Below are 21,843 nucleotides of genomic sequence, written 5' to 3' on the forward strand. Positions count from 1 at the left end.
ATAAGAAATCTTCGTAGAACTTTCTGGAGATCCGTTTTCGTTTCGTCTCGTTTTTTGTGAAGTATCCTCAGCAATTCTTCAGAATGTCTTTAGAGTTTGCTTCCAAATGAAAATCAATGAAATTCACCCAGACAGATACGTCCTCACAATACGATCGTTCAGTCTTACTGTGAATATTATTACAACATCAAATATGAAAATCCTTTTTGTTCACTTACCATGCTACCCACCTTCAACAACAAGATGATCTTCGATGTGCACATCTCCATATTTCACTTGAGTACCCCAGTCATTAATCTGTTTTGTCATTATTTCCATTACAGATTTTCAAAATATCTTCCTAAATTCACGACCAAGATAAAATTGATTTTCTCATTTCGTTTGACATGTGATGCGGGTTTCTCACAGTAATAACAGTTTCTTGTAAGATAAAATATCTGAACTGACGATCGAAAAATATTAGTCAGTACCTGTTCTAGCACAATAATCCTTCTAATACGGGTTCTTGCACTTTCCATGAACAACATCGGTGCAGCTCACCAGAATAACATGTTCCCTCAATCAACATTTGTATCCCTTTTTCCTTCACTTTTTTAGCTCTACCCCGCCCATAACACTTTCACCACTAATTAAATATTTAAACATTGTGTTGTCTTTTATTTAAGAACGTAGGAAAACAATGGTCTGTTGACGACTGATGCCTCCTCCATAACCAAACATAGCAGTGTTCAACAAAAGACTCAGCAGAAAGCACATCTTTCTAACAGCGAAGCAACGAAGAACGGATGCCTGTACTGCTAAATAAGTGAAACTACACCGGTGAATATTGAAAAACCTGAGTAGAAACTCAAAACCAGGTAGTCATTAACCACACTATTTCCATAAAACTAATAAGTAACCAACTACGTTTCTGAAATTTTCATTAAATTTTTTTAAAATCACTTTTGAAGTTCTTTAACTGTTCTCTAAAAAAACCATCAAATTAGCCAATTCTCAGACGCAGCATTTCTTATGACAACGAAACTTATATACATTTAAACTTGAAGGACTAGCATATTCTGATGTATTATAGCTAGGAAAGCGTCGTAGTAACTATAGATACTCTCATATCCTGAAGGTATTGCTTATTTGAAGTAATGAGGATAATGAATTAATCATATCAATTAGAAATATTCATTGATTGCTAAGAATGGCCGGGACCTCAAACAGAACACTAACGGCAAGACGATTTCCAACTTTACGGACAAATACCTATCGGGAAAAGGAGACGAAACTGCCAAAAAAATTCTACAAGCTATGGTCGTAATCAGTAAGCCGATGTGTCGGGAAAAGTCGTTGAGTTGCGTGCAGTAGGCGAGCATAGTATATTTTGCATTCGAAAAGTTTTGAAATATGCTTAGTTACTATTCATAAGTCGTAAGTTTAAACATGACGCTCCTGTTGTACGCTTTCAGGAAACCTTGTTCTTTTCGTTTGCCATTTCCACCATGGCACCGAGCGGGTTGGAATAGTGCCTAATGCACCAGACTCGCATTCGGGATACCCGAGTTGAACCCCAGGGCCGAAATTCTGATGTGGGTTGTGAGTGGCTTCTCAGCTCACCAGTCATGAATGCTTGAATGCTACCTTGAAGTGGCCACGCCGCTTCCTTCAATTCCAGTAAATGATAATCGGAAAATACTTCGTGTCCAGCGACCTTAGCTGTAGACGAAGACATAAAGCATTTAACTAATATCCTCATTTCAACCAAAGCAAACAAACGACCTGCCTACGAAGTGTAAACCATGCGTCAGTTATCAGTACTGAGTAAAGCGGAAATTCTTTTCCACGTACTTCTCCTCTCTTCGTGGCGGTTGTTGTATGCTGTTAACTCCAGTCACTAACTTGTTATTGTTTGAAATTGAACCTCGTGCTGGAAAGACGTGGACGTCGACATGTATGCACAAATGTTCACTGTCTTCTCTAAAGAACATTACCACCATACAGAAACACATCTCAATGGAGATACCATCGTCAAATGAATTTTATTGACTGATTTCTGCTTGATGATAAATGTTATAATTTAAGAAATGAATGACTGACAATAAAATAGATTTTATATATAATTACACACTCTGTATATTGCCATAGGGTGTTCTATTACAAGTTCAGTTTAAAATGATGACCTTTGTTGAAACCCCCTGGAAATGAAATACAGGTTATACCTATGGTTATAGGTGTAGGGCATAGAGTCATAACTATTCACTTATGAGTTTGGTGTTTCCGGATTGGATAGTATATGTCCTGATTTGTGCTACCAGCGGTGTACATTTGTTCACTAACCATGTATTTTATCTTCAGAAATTAAAAACAGTTGATGCATTTCCTCTGTCGTATAGAACAAGAAATCTAGCTCCACAATACAATTATTGCATTGTACATGAAAGCTTATTAGAATAGCATTCAACCTGTATTATGTACTACACACTTTGATGATATGTAGCGACATACATTGAGCACTTAAAAATTCTTCTTTCCCAACTTTGTTTAAGTTGTTTAACTTGCTTCTACAATTGAGTTAAAAAGTAAGCTACAGAAATTATGATTTTAAAGAACACATACGATAAGACTTATAGCGCAATATGTCTACATGTTAGTGGCCTCTACAACGAAGTATATTATTCAGTGATAGAGAACTCATAGAGTACTGACAATGAAGGTAATTGCATATCAGGGCATAGAGAAGTGATGAAAACTCTATGACTGGTTCAAATGGCTCTGAGCACTATGGGACTTAACTTCTGAGGTCCCCTAGACCTTAGAACTACGTAAACCTAACTAACCTAAGGACATCACAAACATCCATGCCTGAGGCAGGATTCGAACCTGCGACCGTAGCGGTCACGCGGTTCCTGACTGTAGCGCCTAGAACCGTTCGGCCACCACGGCCGGCTTCTATGACTGCTTTTAAAAATCTTATCATATTTAAGTTACTGTTTTAGAAACATGTTAAACGTAAGAAGAAAAAATTACCTTTTCGACGTTTAACAAATACACTCCTGCAATTTATTCATTTGTTTATTCCTTTATACATATCTGTGTAACATTACCATGGTGTAAAATACTGGCTTAAGGTATGTCACGTAACATGTAACTAGGTATGCCAGGGGGTGCACTTATTGGCTAGACTAGTGTTCCTGAGTTGTATGATAACTGTTATTCCAAACAAAAGAGACCACTCATCTTTTTGTCATCTACTTCTTACATACACGTTTTGCACATCAAAGGGAAGCTTAGTGATGTAGCAAGTGTAAGAATGTGTGGCTGAAATTTTCTGATGTAACAGGAATGTAAGCACGTATCACTGTAACACCACATGTGTTGATTACCATTAAGCAGGTGCTCATGCCTGAGCGGGCCACACCAAACACGCATGGGCAGGCAGCTGACATGGTGCAGCCAAAGCCAGAACCAGATCACATGCCAGGTCAGGCGCTGCTTCCAGAGCTGACCACAGTTGCCACTCCTGAAGTGGAGCCACAAAATGGAGCCACAATCTGAATCTACTCACACTGCCTAGCACCCTGCAGTAGCAAGGGAGAAATAAAGCACCACTGCACTTTGCATCAAACATACATGATTATTAGCCAGTGTCTTATAAATGTAAGCTCTAGCACAGTCATTGCTGATAAATGAGGATGGGGAAAATTTGGGTGATTCAAAATTTTTAAAGTCCTTCAGTAGTCGACGATAACTAACGTTTACAGTGTTGTAATATAATTTCTCTATTACTTCATTTATTCTGATGTGATGTAAAAGTCAATTCCCATGTTCTGTTTAATAATTAATTATCTACAGTATTCAGAATTGTGGTACATGGAGCAACATGATACTGAATCTGCCGGAAAAGTAATGGATAGAAGAACTTATACCAGCCGCAATTCCAATGCTCTTCCCATTACTAAATGATTTTCAAATCTATATATATAACTGCAGGCGTACACTTCGATGTACATTCAGACATGAAACAAAAATTATTTTCGGCTATGACAGTTATCATCTGGAACTATTATACGACATTTTGAATTAATAGATCTAAAGCAGTACCTTATGCAAGAGAAAAAAGACGATTCTACTCACTAGTTATGAAACTACGATAACAAAATTAACATGTTTCTATAAATAACAATATCTGTAAAGTGTGCAGACAATATTTCAGCAGCATCCACATCTGCATATGCAATTCATACTGCACTTTAGGGAGTGATACTTAGCATAGCACCACATCATGGGGATGCTTCCCATTCCAGTCACTTGGATTGCCAGAATAGTACATAAGTGGATGGAGAAAATCTCTGAACTCTCAGTTAATACATGGTCTGCAACCTTTTATTACGATTTTTCTGGTTACTAGGTGTCTATATTAGATGCCTACCAGTTGAGACATTTTTGCGTTTGTGTTGCAGTGCCCATGGGGCAATCACGCCTGTGACTGTATCTGCCGCATTGCTTGTACATATTTAATACCACAGATAGTTCTATTTAACGTTAGTAATTGAGTAATATGCTAAAAAGTGCTGAACAGGTCATTCTTAGGTAATCTCCTATGTAGACTTGAAACACTTCGATTCTATATCTGTAAATATGGTCAGTAACATAATCATAGAGATTACTAGCCTCTTCGTTATGCTGAACCACAAAGCTTCACTGTCTGTTACAGTGCATAACAGTCCAGCAGACACGTTGCTACCGATATACCGTCAATCACATGCATACCTAGTGTAGTAGTTGCCAAGAAAGGAATTTAAAAACAATTGAACAATAAAGTCAGCTTTCTTTTACAAGAACTCTTAGTAGCAAAACTGTTATTGACAAAAATCACAGAGAGCGGTTATCACTCTCTCTGTGAAATACACTTTATTGTGCAACATGAAGTGGACTTCAGTAATGGATATTCTTATTACTTTCCAATTATATATTTCTCAAAATTTTTAATGTCTTTATTACATACAATTTCTTTTCTACATCAGTCTTATGATAGTTTCACTGAAAGATGCTAGAGATAAAAAATGGATTGCTGCAGGCTACACACATTACACATATAATTCTGACATATATAAACTGAAAAGGCGCTTACAGCACATGGAATACTGTGAATTAGATGACGGAAGGCAATCATCGTCAGTAGTTAGTACTTCTACTTTCTGTAACCATTAGTAGACCAGATCGAGTTGACAGACGTTTAGAGGGTGATACACCAGAAGACTGTCTGGACCCCCACTACCAACACATTTTTGTTGACAGACAACAGAATTCCTGCTTTACACCTTCTATTACGAATCGCTAAGGACAATAGCGTCCCACAATGTTTGGGTTGCCCACGTGATGGGATTTGCCAACCAGCTCTGTCAGGTGGGAGAATGGCGACAACTGTTTAGTAAGGTGCATTACTGGCGGTTTTCTCGAGAGTGAACATACAGTGAAATGTTGCAGTTAAACATTTAAGTAAATGTGAAAGGAATATAAAATGGTTTTAGGTATGCAGTTTATTAATTGTCTTATGTCCAAAGGCGCTAAAAAGACTTTGTTAACAGTATACGCACATTTATCTTTTATGTATATACAGTTGTCGTCATTGATAATTGACCATCATTGTCCATTGATCTTCACTGACCCAACGGTCATTTTTATGTTTCAGACAGGTAGATAATGGACTGTAGAAGATCTTGAAGATGTAAAACAAGTTGTTGATGGAGGTGTGTTGCTTAGGTGGGCCGTTGAAACTTTTGATATACCTTGTAGTACACTACAACATGGATTAAGAAAAGGAAATTAATCCGACCGAGAGGTAAGCTGCACTTTGTGTCACACAGCCGCTGATTAAAACTATATTTTGAAGACTTTGTGAGCTAATTATATCCATCTTTATGTCTCAGATGGGAACAAATTCAAGTGCAGAAGATTGGGGGCTGTAGTCACTATCTCATTAATTGTTCAGCAGTACGTGGTGTAAATGATAATCACTTTACTCATACCCTTTATGAATTAATTACCAAATGGAATATGAGAATGAAAGCCGCCATACAGCAGTTCATACCATAAAAAACTTGAGAATATATACATTCTTGACTGGCATCCTTGGTCTCCTGATCTGTCATGCATAAACAATGCATGGCAAGACGTATACTTCCATACCAGGAAGCAGACAGCAGCTTTCATTTACTGACAGCACGCATTCGTTTCGAGCCTCATTGTATGCATTAGTGCCCACGTGAGTCTCACTTCAAGCCGACGTTGTGTCAGTTCTAGGGGTTGGATGATGAGAAAGTTTAATTATTTATAACTGTTATGTAGTTAACGTCTCCTCAGATTTTGATAGGTATTTGGACTGATATAAAATGGTGTACGTGTTTCATTTTGCAATAGCCTGTACACAAAAATTGTGAATAATTATTAAATAAAGCTGAGAGAATGGCTCCAGGTAATATGGATGTGAATCTTAATTCATAGTTATCAATGTTGCTATTATTTGTCACAATGGAAGTAGCAATACGAAAAAGGGGAAAGAAAATTCCTAATATGGAACATAGTTATAGGGGCCCAAACATCAGTACTGGTGTTCACAAGTCTATTCTTCTGCATGGTTAATAGTATGAAGAATTTGGGAAGCCTCTTAAATGAATGGATAGGTTACACTATATGAACTTAAGATTCATTGTAAAGGGAACAAAACAAAACTTTAATAATTGATAAAATTTTATAACGAATTCTGACATATATAATCAGAGAATTGTAATACATAATATTGAAAAATTCTAGCTAAATGTGCAGCATGATAACGCAATGAAACGAGAACGAGGATGACATTAACTATTATTGAATAAATTCCTGTACTTTTTAAATTAGTTCTTAAAGTGAGTGATTTCCCTTCTATATTGCTGTTCTTACGAATGGAAGACGTTCGTAATTCATGTGTATAAACTTTCAGGTACATGATTAGTTTTCTTGGTTGTGCTGTATTTATCAGATATAGTGCTTACAGTTTTGTTTTACGTCTTTTAGTGCCTTCAACCTCAAGGTTTCATACCATGTCCAGCAAGATAATTCAGCCTTTAAGATATGACAACAATACGGCTGATTGTGGAGTATGACGTAAGCGCTGTATAGCTGCGCTTGCCTTCTACGAGTCGGGTGATAAGCGCCCCACTGCAGTATAAGAGGAGGCCGGTGAGCTCCGTAGTGACACTTGTAGCGAGGCACCCAGTGTAGAAACCACTGCAGACATGAAGGGAGGCCTCGTCCTGCTGATTGCTGGTGTGTTGCTCGTGGCGTACTGCACGCCGCTCGCTGCTGCAGACGATGGCGACGAAGTGGTGGAAGAAGTAGGAGAAAACAGAGACGCTGATGACGACGACGGCGACAGCATAGCAGACGACGATGACTACGTCATCGATCTTGAGGAGGGTCCAAATGCAGAGAGCAGGCGGGCACTCAAAGGTAAACACCAGCAAAGGCGAGCAGGCTGTGCACGGCTCTGACTGCTGTGGTGTCGCTAGTGGCTCCCTGAGGCAGGCGCTCTGACACTGTGTCTGCAGGCAGCTCAAGTGCAGCATTCATGTCGTCCAGTTTTGGTGATATTACTATTACACCACTATCACGTTTCTTAATAGGTTAAATACGTTGCTACATTCAATCACAATTCCCTCTAATATTATGTCTGATAATAATTGTTTTACTTACCAAATTTGGACCCCCTATAAGACATATCAGGTTCACATTTGGATCACTCTGAGGGTCTATCTGCTGAACCTTGATGACATCTAATCTCCGTGTAGCTTATCAGTATAAAATTTATAAAACAAAAACATATTAGTATGAGTCATCTGTAAAAATTGGTACTAAATTTGCACTTTGGTTACAATTAGTCGTTGAATAGGTAATGGTACTGACAGAAAACTGCATTCCAATAAATATCTGTCTACCATGTTTCATAAACAAACACTAATAAACCAAAGGTGAGAGATTCTCCCTTATGCAGTGTAAACGAATCATAGAACTTTAACTAACAAACTAGCAAGCACGCTAGCATTGTGCGGTGCTAAGATATACGATGATACACTGAACATGGTATTCAAGGATCTCATTACATATCTGACATTTCTTTTTGCATTGGTAGAGTTTATTGTTTTCCATATGTACAATTTTGTTATGGAACAGTGTATAGTTACTACATGAGTTACTTGTTAAGGAATATAATAATTAACAGAGTTTCGGTACAGTGTCGACGTTGTTATACCAAAAAGACGTAAGATGACGTTTTTTCTGAAATAAACCTTAGTGTCACTAAGTGTGAGGAATACTGTCATTGACACTACACAGTAACAGTAGTTTTTGAGCTGTAGTCCGTAATTATGTCTTTTTTTTGGTAATTAAAGTGGCAAAAGTAAATGAAACACTATTAGCCAAAACCTACAAGCGAGACAATGCTTACGTAGAAGATGGTACTTCTGAATGTCGGGCACAGAATCATAACTATAACGGCTCTAATCCCTGTCTACTTAGATAGAAGGTGCCCTGATTTCTACCTCGCACAGACAATCTATCTTCAGTAGTCATTTAGTCACTTGTATTTTGATTTTCTACTTAGCAATGTAACATAATAACGGCAGTTAATCTTTCATCTACAACACAAAGTCTGTCTCCACAATAGAATACAGTAAGTCTCACAGCACAATTTGTCACCATGTTAGTGGTGTGTACAAAAAAGTACATCACGCATTGACTGAGGCGAATATGATCTACTGTAAATGAAGATAGTACTACACTGAACTGAGGAAAACACTAAAACTAGTTTTAATAGTCTCACCACAGACTATTACGTAACATGAACATTTTAAACGTGCAAAAAAGATCAATGATATTTTGAATAGTACCATAGATGCCTATATTACAACATATTTCTCTGTCTACAACTTTGTAAATACATGTGTCAGAGCACTATAGTGTAAAACACTGACTGGCAGTATACTACATTATTTGGAACCAAATATACCACGACTAGCAATTGTAGGATAGATCAGCGTTCCTGAAGTATAAGGTAGCAACTATTCCAGTGAAAGCAAACCAGTCATCTATGTGTTAAACGCTTCTGAAGTATACTTTGCGCCTATAAAACGCGAGCATAGTGTTTGCAGCAGCAGTAACAGGTGTTGGTATTACGTCTACTGAACTTTTCTGGTAAGAAAGAAGGTAACCAGGTATCACTGTAACATCACGTGTGTTGTTTCCTGTTGAGCAGGTGCTCACGCCCGGGCTGGCCATGCCAAGCATGCGAGAGCAGGCAGCCGACACGCTGCGGGCAGAGCTGCAGTCAGGCCCCACGCCAGGTCAGGCGCCGCCCGCAGAGCCGCCCACAGAGCGTAGTCGCCGCTGCTGAGGGGGCGCCACACCATGGAGACGCAGTCTGGAGCTGCTCATACTGTCCTGTATCCTGTACTCACAAAGCAGAAATAAAGCACCGATGTAATTTAAAAAATGGTTTTATTACCCAGCGTCTTACTCGTGTAAGCAGACATATGTGGACTATGAGAGACAATGTTATCAAAATTGTGAAGTTTTTAATGGAATTAGGTGCTTACTGTAAATCTGTTGTTTGCAGGTTTTTTTATGGGATCTGTGTATCCCATTCTGATCTAAATGTCTGTAAGTACTATTTTTCAAAGCAGTAAATACTGTTGCAGAAGAGCTCTCGTTCATTCCGTTAAGAGATGAAAGGAAAACTTCAATTTGAAATCACAACGTTTCTACGTGGAAGGTAAATTCCGTACGATTTAAAGGAGCCAAGAGTCGGGAAGTGCTGATAGTACCTCTGACAATATCATCCAAGTTTAAGTAGTAGAATAGCCATAATAATAATGAGGAAGACTGTGAAACTGAATAAAAACAACGTAAAAATGTATCGAACGTCTAATACGACATATGTATAGTGGAAGAATATTTGCAAATACACGAAATTAAGACATATTGAGCACTTGAGACAGCCGAATAAAGGGATTCTCGCTGCTCCAAAAGCAATGCATATAAACAAGGTAGAGGTGATAGTAAAATCCTTACAGCTTGAGACCTACGACAACCAAAAATTTTGGCCTTCTCAGAACGGCTTAGAGACAGACAGTCTCGTTCGTTATCGATTTTTTGCGGAAAGGTAAATGATGGAATGGCAGATAGTTTCTCATGACACAAAGATAATTAAAAACAGTTGAGAACTTATCGCTTTGGCTATATTTGTAACATCCTTACTTCTAAAGAAAGAACTTTTTCGATCATCTCTGTGAACACGTGATGAGTATCTGAAGATGAGGTTCAAGTGGGAAGTGCGAAATGCTGCTTTGTTGAGAGATGGCATTGTGGCTGACTCGTGCATGGTAATGTGGGGTGCTCCACTTGAAACGGAGTATAGCCAGCTCTGACTTGTAGCAGGAGACATAATATCTCAACGTGCAAGGCTGGCTCTCATCTAATCGCATTCATATGCGCATATGCGCTTTCATTTGATCAAGTTTCACACACTCGTTACACATGCCTGCTTATATACCATCTTAAAAATCACTTGTGCTTTGGTTTGGTGAAATAGAGCACACGGAGAACTTTGTATCACGAAGAATTCCTTTAGCAGAGGGGCTCCATCTGAAACCTCTGAAATGAGAAACGTACATAATAGTTATTTGAATGACTTGTCCACAATGGTGGCTGAGAAAACCGCGACCAAGTCGACAAATTCTTCTTACAAAAACTCAGCGACTAGCCTGTACGCTGAGCTACAAAAAATAATAAGTATTCAATATTCAGTGAGCCTATTAAGCTACTGAAACAAAGACAAAACATGGTCTTCCTACCGAAAAATTCTGTACTATTTAAAAAAAGTTATATGCCACCACCAATCACTTGTCTTGCCGATAACGTTCTGCTGGGGCCTTTGTTCGAGGTGTGTGTTGTTGGTTTGGCTAGCTGAACGGCACGTGGCTGACGAATTGTTGCCTTTGGTTGAATCCTCATGTCTGGTACCGACCTCCACAAGCTGCAAGTGGTTTAATAGGTCGGAGCCAATCCTTGCCGCCTCGCTTAAGGACTGATAGCCTCGAGTTACGGGAAGAGTAATAATCGACAAGTTCCCGACCTAGTCTCAGAGACCAACTACACGGATCACAGGCAATAACACCTCGCCTTGGAATCCTGGAAGTCACGACTACGAGTGGAGCTAAGCGTTGTTTTTTTACGTTTTTTGTGTACTTATCGTCATAATGCCACATCTGCGTTAACGTGGAATTGGACCTCTTATATTAATGCGCGTCCGAATGATTATGTGTGTGATCATCGATCAGTGAAACTTATGTTAATGTATTGTCCCAGGCCATATTCTGCACCAGTGTACGAGTATTCTCAGTTAAAAATTAAATTGATGGAATTCAAGTTCTGTTTTAGAGGCGAGGCACCCTTGTAGATAAGGGTGGATTTCGGTCTTGCAGCTGAAATAACAGCATTGGAAAGGCACTTGATTGTCAGCTTTAGATCTGAACGGTCTCCTTTATTTTTAGGACAAATGATTATTGTAAGAAGTCATTCTGTTGACTGTGGCTGTCATTTGCGACCTTGTCCAAGAAAATATAGGAGGGGAGGTACTTCTCCACTTCATAACCTTGTGATCTGTTGTCCTCTAAGATGATAGTAAGAGTTTCATCAGCGTAGATGCGTTCCCGGTTTTGGCCTTTCCTTCTGACCTCTCATCGTATTCCAGATAAGAGAAGGAATGACTTCTGTTTGGAAGGCTTTCATGCTTTCCTTATATAGACTTTCAAACGAACCAGAAACTTTCATAGAAATTTGAGAACAGCCATTTTTGTTTCGTCTCGGTTTTTGGGAAGTATCCATTGTAATTCTTCAGAATGTCTTAGAGTGCGAACTGCCATTCATCTCCATTTATTCCCACATTATAAGCAACGAAATTCACCCAGACAGATACGTCATCACCATTTGATCGTTCAGTCTTACTGTGAATATTATTACATCAAATCTGAAAATCCTTTTCGCTCAACTACCGTCGTGTCCACCTTCAACTATAAGACGATCTTCGATGTGCTCCACCCGAATTTTTAGTAAACCCCAGTCATTATTCTGTTTTGTCATTATTTCCTTTACAGATTTTCAAAATATCTTCGTTATGTCACGACCAACATAAAATCGATTTTTTTCATTTCGTTTTACATGTGATGCGTCTTTCTCACAGAAATTATTGTTTATTTTAAGATAAAATGTCTGAACTATCGATCGATAAATGTGAGTCTCATATCACTCTGTACCTTTCTAGGATAATGATAATTCTAATAAGAGTTCCTGCACCTTTCATCAGCAACACCGTTGTAGCTCACCAGAATGAGATGTTTACCAATCTTTTTCGTCTTGACCCCTCAGCGACCTATTGTATTCCTTTATCCATCATACTGTTAGTTCTACGCCATCCTTAAGACTGTCATTTAAAATAAAACATTCAAACATTACGCCGACTTTCACTGAAGAACGTAGTCAAACAATGTCCTGTTGACGACTGATGCCTCCTCCATAGCCAAACACAGCCGTGGTCGACAAAAGACCCAGTAGAAAGCACATGTATCTGACAGCGGAACAACGAAATACAGATAACGTCTGAAACTACAAGGCTGAATATTATAAAAACTGGAATAGAAAGTAAGAACTTGGCGGTCATTAACCACTCAATTTCTATAAAACTCATGAGTGGCAATATGCCACCCAACTACGCTTTCGAAACTTTTTTCAAATTTTTGAAAACAATTACATTGCCCTACCACTTTTCTTCTGGAAATGTGTTGGTCAAATCAGCTAATTCTCAGACTATGCATTTCTTGTTGCAACGAAACGGATATTCAACTAAGTATGAAGAACTAGCGTTTCATGTTGTATTGTAGCTTCTTCCAGAACGTTGAAAATCTGACCAATGTGAGATTCACTCCCACAGAAATGAACGTTCTAAACAGAGACCTGAAATTTAATATACAACAACGCGTTGGAAACAGTATCATCAAATATATTATTGCAAAATCTAAAGTAGCGCCTGATATGATGTAGTTGCCACCTCATGAGCAGAACAGTATTACTTGTAAAATTGCAAAAATAATACAAACACATATAAAACGAGAAAGTAGGACCAATACAAAAGGGGAGGAAAGTAGTATTATAGGTCAGATAACTTATAAGCTTCAAGAAAATAAGGCAATTAGTATAAAATTAGATAAAGGAAATTCATTGGTGACAATGTCAGAGGAAGATTACAACAGGAAAGTACTACAATTTTTCTACCCTTAAAATTATCGATCGAGATCCAGTCAACAAATTTAATGCTCAACTAAAGAAAGCTCTAAAACATGTAACTTCATATTCACAGAAAAGGCTATAAAAAGACTCCAGTATAATGAATCCAACAACACCATCATTGTGTGCCCAGCCCAAGATACATAAAGAAAAAATCCCGATTCGTCCAATTCTTAACATGGTTAATAGCCCAGTACATGCTGCCAGTAAAAAGCTCAGCACGCTCCTTAAGCAATATTACATATACGAGATAGATTACACTACAAAAAGCTGTTACGATATTGTTAATAAAATCAAAAATATAAAAATACCAGAAAATGAAATACTCTTATCACTAGATATAACTAACATGTACTCAAACATTCCAGTAACAGAAACAATTGGAATCATTAAAAACAACTTTCTGAAATATAGCACAATCACTCAAGGAGAAATTTGTGAAATATTAGAATATCTACAATTAATAACTTCCCACAATTATTTCTCATTTCAGAACAAAATTTATCTCCAAAATATGGTGTAGCAATGAGCACATGTCTAGCAGGTACATTAGCTGATATTTTCGTTCACGCTCTTGAAGAAAAATTTTTCAGCAGCTCCACTCAAACGAGCCAAAAAGTCATTTATCACTTTAGATACGTCGATGACATCTTGATCCTGTTCGATCATGTTCATGTATTCACAATTCAACAGTTTGCATTCAAAAATTAATTTAACTACGGAAAGAACAAAATAAGATCATAAGCTGTTAAGATAGCAATTTTAATGATTCTCTGTGTGACTTGCGTAAGTGCTGTACCAAACAGTAAACAGGCGTTTTTATTGTTCAGGTATTACGTTATGTCTTTCAGTAACCATGTAATAGTTTTTAACTTTACATGTGTTACTTTATCATAAGAAACTAAAATTACATCAGGTTATGGCCGCAGGTTTGTTTTAATAAACGGAATCTGCGATTAATACCTGGCCCCAAGTGTACTCTCACGTAAAGTTAACCCGAAATGGCAACTGAAGCGGAAAAATAAAGTATTCATTTATTCTATGGAACGACTTTCAACAACTGTAAATTCAGGATGGAAATTCTTCTTGAGGAACTGGAACTATTATCATTTGCGCAAGCGAATTATCTCACAAAGGTGTAATTTCTCGATAGAGAGGAGAACACGCAGCCTCCCGCAAAGGAAGAACGACTGGCCGAAATTGCTAAACAAGATCGTAAATGTCTCATCTTGTTCAATACATTGCCGACAGTCACTTTTGGTTTATGGTCACTTTTGGTTTATGGACCTCTCTGTGCAATACGTTCGAGAGAGAAGGAATTGCTGGTCAACTTCTGTTGAGAAAACAATTGTTAACTATGAAATTTAACGCAACAAATGATTTGCCAGCTAACCACTTTCTGAAGTTTGATAAACTGATTCGTGATTTACGTTCGACTGGAGCTACTGTCGAAGAAACGGACATAGTGTGCCATTTGCTTTTAACGATGCTTGCGGAATACTGCCATCGAAACGCTCTCAATGAACGACTTGACGCTGAACTTTGTGAATAATAGGTTCCTGTGTGAAGAATCGAAGCTGAAGGGAGTCGTCGGGAAAAACAAAAACGATGAAACACCGCTTCCTACAGCTTTTCAGACTCAACGGTATCTAAAAAAGGGTTAGTCAGACACCAGTAAAACAAGAAGTCTACAAGGAACATCTTCCAACTTTACTTGTCACCGTTGCGGGAAGCCTGGACACAAAAGGGCTAATTGTAGAGTTAAGGTACCAAACAGGAACTCAGGAATCAACAACTGTATGGTCGTAGCTAACGTCAAAGGGGAAGATGGGTTTTCTTTTGCAGCATCAAATGAAGATCAGTCAACGAACGACATAAATTGGTTCTTGGACTCTGGATCAACGGAACATCTGATTAACAGTAAGATACCTCTCACCAATTTAATGATTAAATTTGCTATACGTGTGCTTGATCTTAATTATAATTTGCTGTCAGTTAGAATACTGGAAATGAATAGTTTTAGTATCACATTCGCAAAGCCTCAAGGTTTAATTAAGAAAGCAAAAGAAACTGTTGCCATTGCAAATAGGAATGAGTCTCAGTTATATGTTCTAAATTTGTTGCAATGAAAAGCCTTGTCAGCTGTTTCAAGTACAACTAATGCGAAACTGTGGCATAGCAGATTAGGCCATTTGAGTTACGATAACATTAAATGCCTACAGTCACAAGTTGATGGTCTGGAACTGAACACTTCAACAATCACCACGGAACAATGTTCAAATTGTGTCGAAGGAAAACCATCACTGCTGCCACGCAATCACAGTAGGAAACGTGCCACCAGACCTCTGCAGTTGGTCCACTGTGATCTGTATGGGCCAATTGAACCGGAATCGTTCGACGGAAAGAATTATGTAATCACGATCGTCGACGACTTTACACATTTAACAATGTCCTATACACAGAAATCGAAGTCAGAGGTAACTCGCCATCTGAAGATGATTTACGCCATGGCTACAGCTCATTTCAACTTGAAGATTAGCAGATTGCGCTGTGGTAGTGGTCGAGAATATATGTCAAATTAATTGAAACAGTTTTTTGAATAACAAAGAATACAGTTTCAGTTTACAGATACATTCCTCAGCAAAATGGTGTTTCAGAGCGAATGAACAAAACTATTATTGAGGAAGCTCGTTGTATGGTACTTCAGTGTAAATTATATAAAATGTTCTGGTCAGAAGCTGTTCGTACTGCCGTGTACCTACTTAATAGAAGTCTTACCACACTTTTGGAAGGAAAGGAGTCTGCAGCTTTTTGGTATGACAAGAAAACTAATTTGAGTAAGCTGAAAGTGTTCGGATGTATTGCTTATCTACTGGTACCAAAGGAATTGAGAACAGGGAAATATGAAGGCAAGTTCTTAAAATGCTATTTCACTGGTTACTGCCCTAATGGCTGCAGGCTTTGGTGTGCAGAGGAAGGAAAAATAGTCTGAGGAAGGAACATTGTTTTCTACGAAGGAAGATTTGACTTTGAAAGTAAACCAGCTGAGGACTCGATCCCAGAATCTGTACAGGAATCATCCGAGAAGGATGATAATGAAGAAGACATCGTCGAAGAAGATGCCAAACCAAATGATAGGGGTCATGAAAAAATTCGCATACCATAACTGACCAGTGACGAAGAGGAAGCTGAAAATTTATTAGAAAAGAAAACTGTTCGATGATCTACAAGGAAGAGGAACCCTCCTAAATATCTGAAAGACTATGCTGTTCTTTGCACTCAATGCTGATTCATTTGTGGATGATGTACCGAAAAGTTACAAGGAAATTGCAAATCATGAAGATAAGGAATATTGGTATAAACCTGTACAGGACGAAATTGACTATATAAAGGAAAAAAAGAGTTCGACCTTTCTCAAATTACCACCTGGAAGGAAGACTATTGACAGTAACTGGGTGTTCAAATTAAAAAAGGACAAGGATGGAAATATCATAAGACACAAGGCTAGACGTGTGGCAAAAGTATATTCACAGAAAAGAGGATTTGACTACGACGAAACGTATGCACCAGTGGCTCGACTAGCATCTGTTAAAATAATGCTAGTCATTGCAATCCAACTAGGACTCTTTCTGGCACCACTTGATGTCGTCAACGCTGTTCTTCATGGATTACTTAAGGAGGAAATATACATGACTATTCCTGAAGTAGTGGGTGTTCCAGAAGAACTGAAAGACACGATTGGTTTGGTTTGCAGGTTACAGAAATTTATATATGGCTTAAAGCAAGCACCACTAGCATGAAATCACTCTATTCATACCATTCTTATGTCTCTACGATTGACTCAGATAAATGTCTTTACTATATCATTTTAAAGGACGTGGTCATTTATATTGTGCTCTATGTTGATGACATTTTGATGGCAGGAAGTAATAGGAAATGGACTTCGGAAACGAGATTTCTATGAACAACGGAGAAATGTGTCTGAGCCAAGCATCATATTTGAAGAATTTGCTACAACGATTCAACATCAAGACTGTAATCCGATCAAGACGCCTATGTACATTAAACTGGAAATCAAGGAAGGAAAAATTATCGATAAGCCCTGCAGAGAGTTGATTGGATGGTTGATGTACGCAATGGCAGAAAAAAGAGCTGATTTGTGTGCTGTGGTCAACTTGTTGAGCAGATACCAAAACAATCCATCGGAACAACTCTGGAAAAGCTTAAAAAGAGTTTTGAGATATATCAAAGGAACCGTCAATATGTGATTGCATTATCGAAAAGTGAATCAAGAAGTTCTTCTGGTTATGCTGATTCAAATAGAATAGAAAAGAAGACGCAAGATCTACCCCTGTACATCTATTAAAATGTTTTGGAAACACCGTCTGTTGGGCAACAAAGAAACAGACTAGCGTTGCTTTGTCTTCTACAGACGCAGAATGTGTAGCTCTGGCGACAGCTGCAGCTGTTACTCTGGGTGAAATATTTGCTGGACGATATTCAAACTCCAAGGAACATGGACGTTTGACACAACTTAATGTTAAATATAATTTTGTTCGTCAACTTCACCACCGCAGCATCATCACGGCCGAGCATGTACGTTCGGAAGACCAGACTGCAGATATTTTTACTACAGACTTACCAGCTCCTAGATTCATGGCTTTGAGGAGTTTGTTGGGTTTACTTTAATTTTTGTTAGCGTTAAATGTAAAATCATTAAACTGAGGAGGGATATTACGCTTGCAATTTTAATGATTCTCTGTGTGACTTACGTTAAGTGCTGTACCATCAAAGAGTAAAAGAGGCGTTTTTGTTCAGTTGTTCTGTTACACGTTTCAGTTTAATAAAAACTATCTAATAGTTTTTAACTTTAGTTGTGTTATTTTATCGTAAGAAACTACAATCACATAATAAACTTTCTGGATTTAAAAGTTTCAAACCAAAACCCTGAACACGTATTCGATATTTTTCGCAAACCAACGACAACAGACATAATTATCCACAACCAGTCATACCACCAAGATCGCACAAGTTCCCATACTGTCAGTCTACGTTACCGAAACAACTTTTCACTGAAAAGAGAAAACATTGAGAAAGAAATAGATCTTTTTCAAAATGTATAAGCAATCCTAAAGAGTTGGTAAGCATGTCATTCAAAAAGAAAACCAGATACATGCCAGTCCATAGATGAAATAACTAAAACGAACCACAGGAAAATAAAGTTCTTGTATTTCTGAAAACATTACTCGATGTTTCAACGATTCAAAATTATACACCAGTTACAGAACCACTGAAAATCAAAATCGATTGTTGAGACATATCGCACGTAAATCAGAACCGTATTCGCAATCATGAATCTACAAAATGAACTGTGAAGAATGCCCATAATTTTATATTGGACAAACGGGAATAAAAGTTAGTACACGATTTAAAGAACACACGACATTAAGCGACAATAACCAATCCGCATTTGTTGCACACTTAAAAGACACCAACCACAAAATACATAACATAGATGGATCACTTCAAATATTACATCAGTTACAGAAAGGAAAAGTCATGGATGTAATCGAGGAAATTGAAATCTACATACATCTAAAAGATGTCAGACAGAGTTCTAAATGAGCAAAAAGACCTGCGAAATGGGAAATTCCTAGACAACTTCTACCAGTTCTACGGCGAAGTGTTACAGAAGCATAGAATGTAAAATTATCCTTACACTCTATTTCATTAGAATACTGTGATAAATGTGACATAAGATCTTTGCACGAACTGTACAAAAATGACGCGCTCTTACAATAACAGCGCAAATATTTAGAAATTTTTTTAAGGAAATTACTTACAGTCTTATTTACACCAATGATGAGCGATAATTAAATATAACTGAGAACAAAAGCATATGCAAGTTAGGTAGCAAATTTCTGTAAAATAATTAATCCAGTTATGTATAATAACACCAATATTCATTGACTACTGAGGCTGACAAGAACCTCAAACAGAACACAAACGGAACGGCAATGTCCCACTTTACCGACAAGTACCTAACGCGAAAAGGAGGCGAAACTGCCAACAAAACTTCTAGAAGCTATGGTTGATATTAGTAAGCCTATGTGTCGGAGAAAGTCGTTAAGCTTCGTGCAGTAGCCGAGCATAGTCTACTTTTGCGATCAAACATTTTAAAAATATGTTTCATTTAATTAATTATTCATTACTATTAATACGTCGTACGTTGTAACATAACGCTCCTGTTGTGTGCTTTCAGGAAACCTTGTGGTTTACGTCTGCCTTTTACAACGTGGCACTGATCGGTGTGGCATTAAAACACTAGACTCGCATTTGGGATACCCGAGATGAACCCCAGAGCCGACATCCCGATTTCGGTTTTCTGTGGTTCGCAGCTTCCTCTAGACGAATGCCGGAATGGTACCTTGAAGTTGCCCCGCCGCTTCCTTCAGTTTCAGTAAATAAAAATCGGAGCTATAATCCATGTTTTGTGACCTTGGCTGTGGACGTGATGTAAAGCATTAAACAGATTTCTTTATTCCAACCACAGTAAATAATCGCAGGGCCTGCGAAGTGGAAACTGTGTGTTTGTTATCAGCACTGAGTAAAACGGAAATTCTTTTAAAGGTACTTCTACTCTGTCTGTGGCGGTTAGTCTGTGCTCTTACCTCCACTCATCAGCTCGCTATTGTTTGAAATTTTACCTCATGCTGGAAAGATGTGGACTGTCGACATGTATGCACAAATCTTCACTGTAATCTCTAAAGAACATTACCGCCATACAGAAACACATCTTCATGGAGATACCAGCGTCCAAAGAAATTTAGTGGCTGAGTTCTGCTTGTTGAGAAATGTTATAATTTACTAACAAGATGATGGACAGTAGTTTAGTTTTATATGTCAGTAGAAACTCTATATATTGCCATAGAGGGTTCTGTTACAAGTACAGTATACAATGACCAGTTGTTCAAACCCACTGGAAATGAAACTGGCTATGCTTATGGTTATAGATGTAGGGAATAGAATCATAACAATTCACTAATGACTCTATGTGTCTTCGAATTAAGTAGTGTGTGTCCTGATTTGTGTTACCAGCGATGTACATTTATTCACTAGTCATGTAGTTTTATAACCAAAAATTAACAGTATAAGCTGCATTTCCTCTTTCTTATACAACAATAAGTCAAGCTTCAATGAAGAATTATTGCTTTGTTCATGACAGTTTATTAGAATAGCATTAAACCTGTACTATGTACTATACACTTTGATAATATGTAGTGATGTACAGTGATCTTAAACATAGGTCAACTTTCCCAGTTTTATTTTAAGTTGTTAAACTTGCTGCAGAAACTATGTTAAAATGTAAGTCACACAAATTAAGGTTTTAGAGCACACATACGCTCAGGCTCACAGCACACTACGTTCACATGTAGTGGCATCTACAACGAGGTATATCATTCATTGATAGTGTGAATAGCAAGTACTATCAGCGAAGATAATAGCAAAATGATGGCATAGCCAAGGGAGGAAAATACTATAACAGGTTTTAAAAACGTAACATCTTTACACAGCGCTTTTTAAAGATGTTAAATATAAAAACGAGCAATTACTTTTTGGACATTCAAGAAATATATATTTCCAACTTATTCATGTGTTTATCCCGTTATACTGTTGTGTATGGTACCACCATGCTGTAAGATACAGTCTTAGGGTAAGACACATAATGTGTCACTGGGTGTACAAAGACATGCAGTTATTGGCTAGACCAGTCTTCCTGAGATGTCAGGTAACAATTACTCCAAAGAAAAGAGACCAGTTCTCTTTTGTCATCCACTTCTTTCATATCATCTATTCACATAAAAGGCAAGCATAGTGTCTGTAGCAGGTGTAAGCAGGTATGGCTATTGTACCTCTTGAAATTTTCTGGTGTGACAGGAGTGTAAGCAGGTGTCAATGGAACACCATATGTGTTGAGTACCATTAAGCGGATGCACACACCTGAGCTGGCCACAACAAACACGCATGGGCAGGCAGCTGACATGCTAGAGGTCAGTCGTTGCCTGCAGAGGTGCCCACAGTAGGCACTTGCTACTCCTGAAGTGGCGCCACAAAAGTGGAGCACAGTCTGAAGCTGCTCACACTGTCCTGTACCCTGCAGTAAAATGGGAAAAGTAAAGCATCACTGCACTTTCCTGCAAACACATGTGGTTATTACCCAGTGTCTCATAAATGTTAGCTCTAGCGCACTCATTGATGATAAATGAGGATTTGTAAATGTTGCAACATTATCCAAATTTTTAAAATTGCTTCAGTAGTCGACTATAAATACTGTATACTGTGTTGGATATAATTTCGCTATTACTTCATTTATTCTGATGAGGTGTAAAAGTCAGTTTCTATATTTTGCTTAATAACTGATTATCTGCAGTATACAGAACTGTGCTATATGGAGCAATATGATACTGAATCTGCCATTAT

The 21,843-nt window shown here is 38.0% G+C and overlaps 1 protein-coding gene across 4 annotated transcripts in view; it reads left to right on the forward strand.

Annotated features, from left to right (window-relative positions):
* LOC126094853 (uncharacterized) overlaps window positions 1-21,843 on the forward strand; it is a 90,237-nt gene that overhangs the window by 47,912 nt on the left and 20,482 nt on the right. The window contains exons 1-2 of one of the 4 annotated variants that reach the window (XM_049909472.1): window positions 7,235-7,476; window positions 9,278-9,523. The exons of 1 other annotated variant lie outside the window; for it this stretch is intronic. In XM_049909472.1, coding sequence (XP_049765429.1) covers window positions 7,263-7,476; window positions 9,278-9,402 — 339 coding nt within the window. In that variant the 5' untranslated portion in view covers window positions 7,235-7,262 and the 3' untranslated portion in view covers window positions 9,403-9,523. Of the gene's footprint in view, window positions 1-7,234; window positions 7,477-9,277; window positions 9,531-21,843 lie in introns of those variants that run through there. 2 more of the 4 variants (XM_049909471.1, XM_049909474.1) reach the window with 2 other exon arrangements.

This window comes from Schistocerca cancellata, chromosome 8 (genome assembly GCF_023864275.1).
Source record: "Schistocerca cancellata isolate TAMUIC-IGC-003103 chromosome 8, iqSchCanc2.1, whole genome shotgun sequence".
Lineage (NCBI taxonomy): Eukaryota > Metazoa > Arthropoda > Insecta > Orthoptera > Acrididae > Schistocerca > Schistocerca cancellata.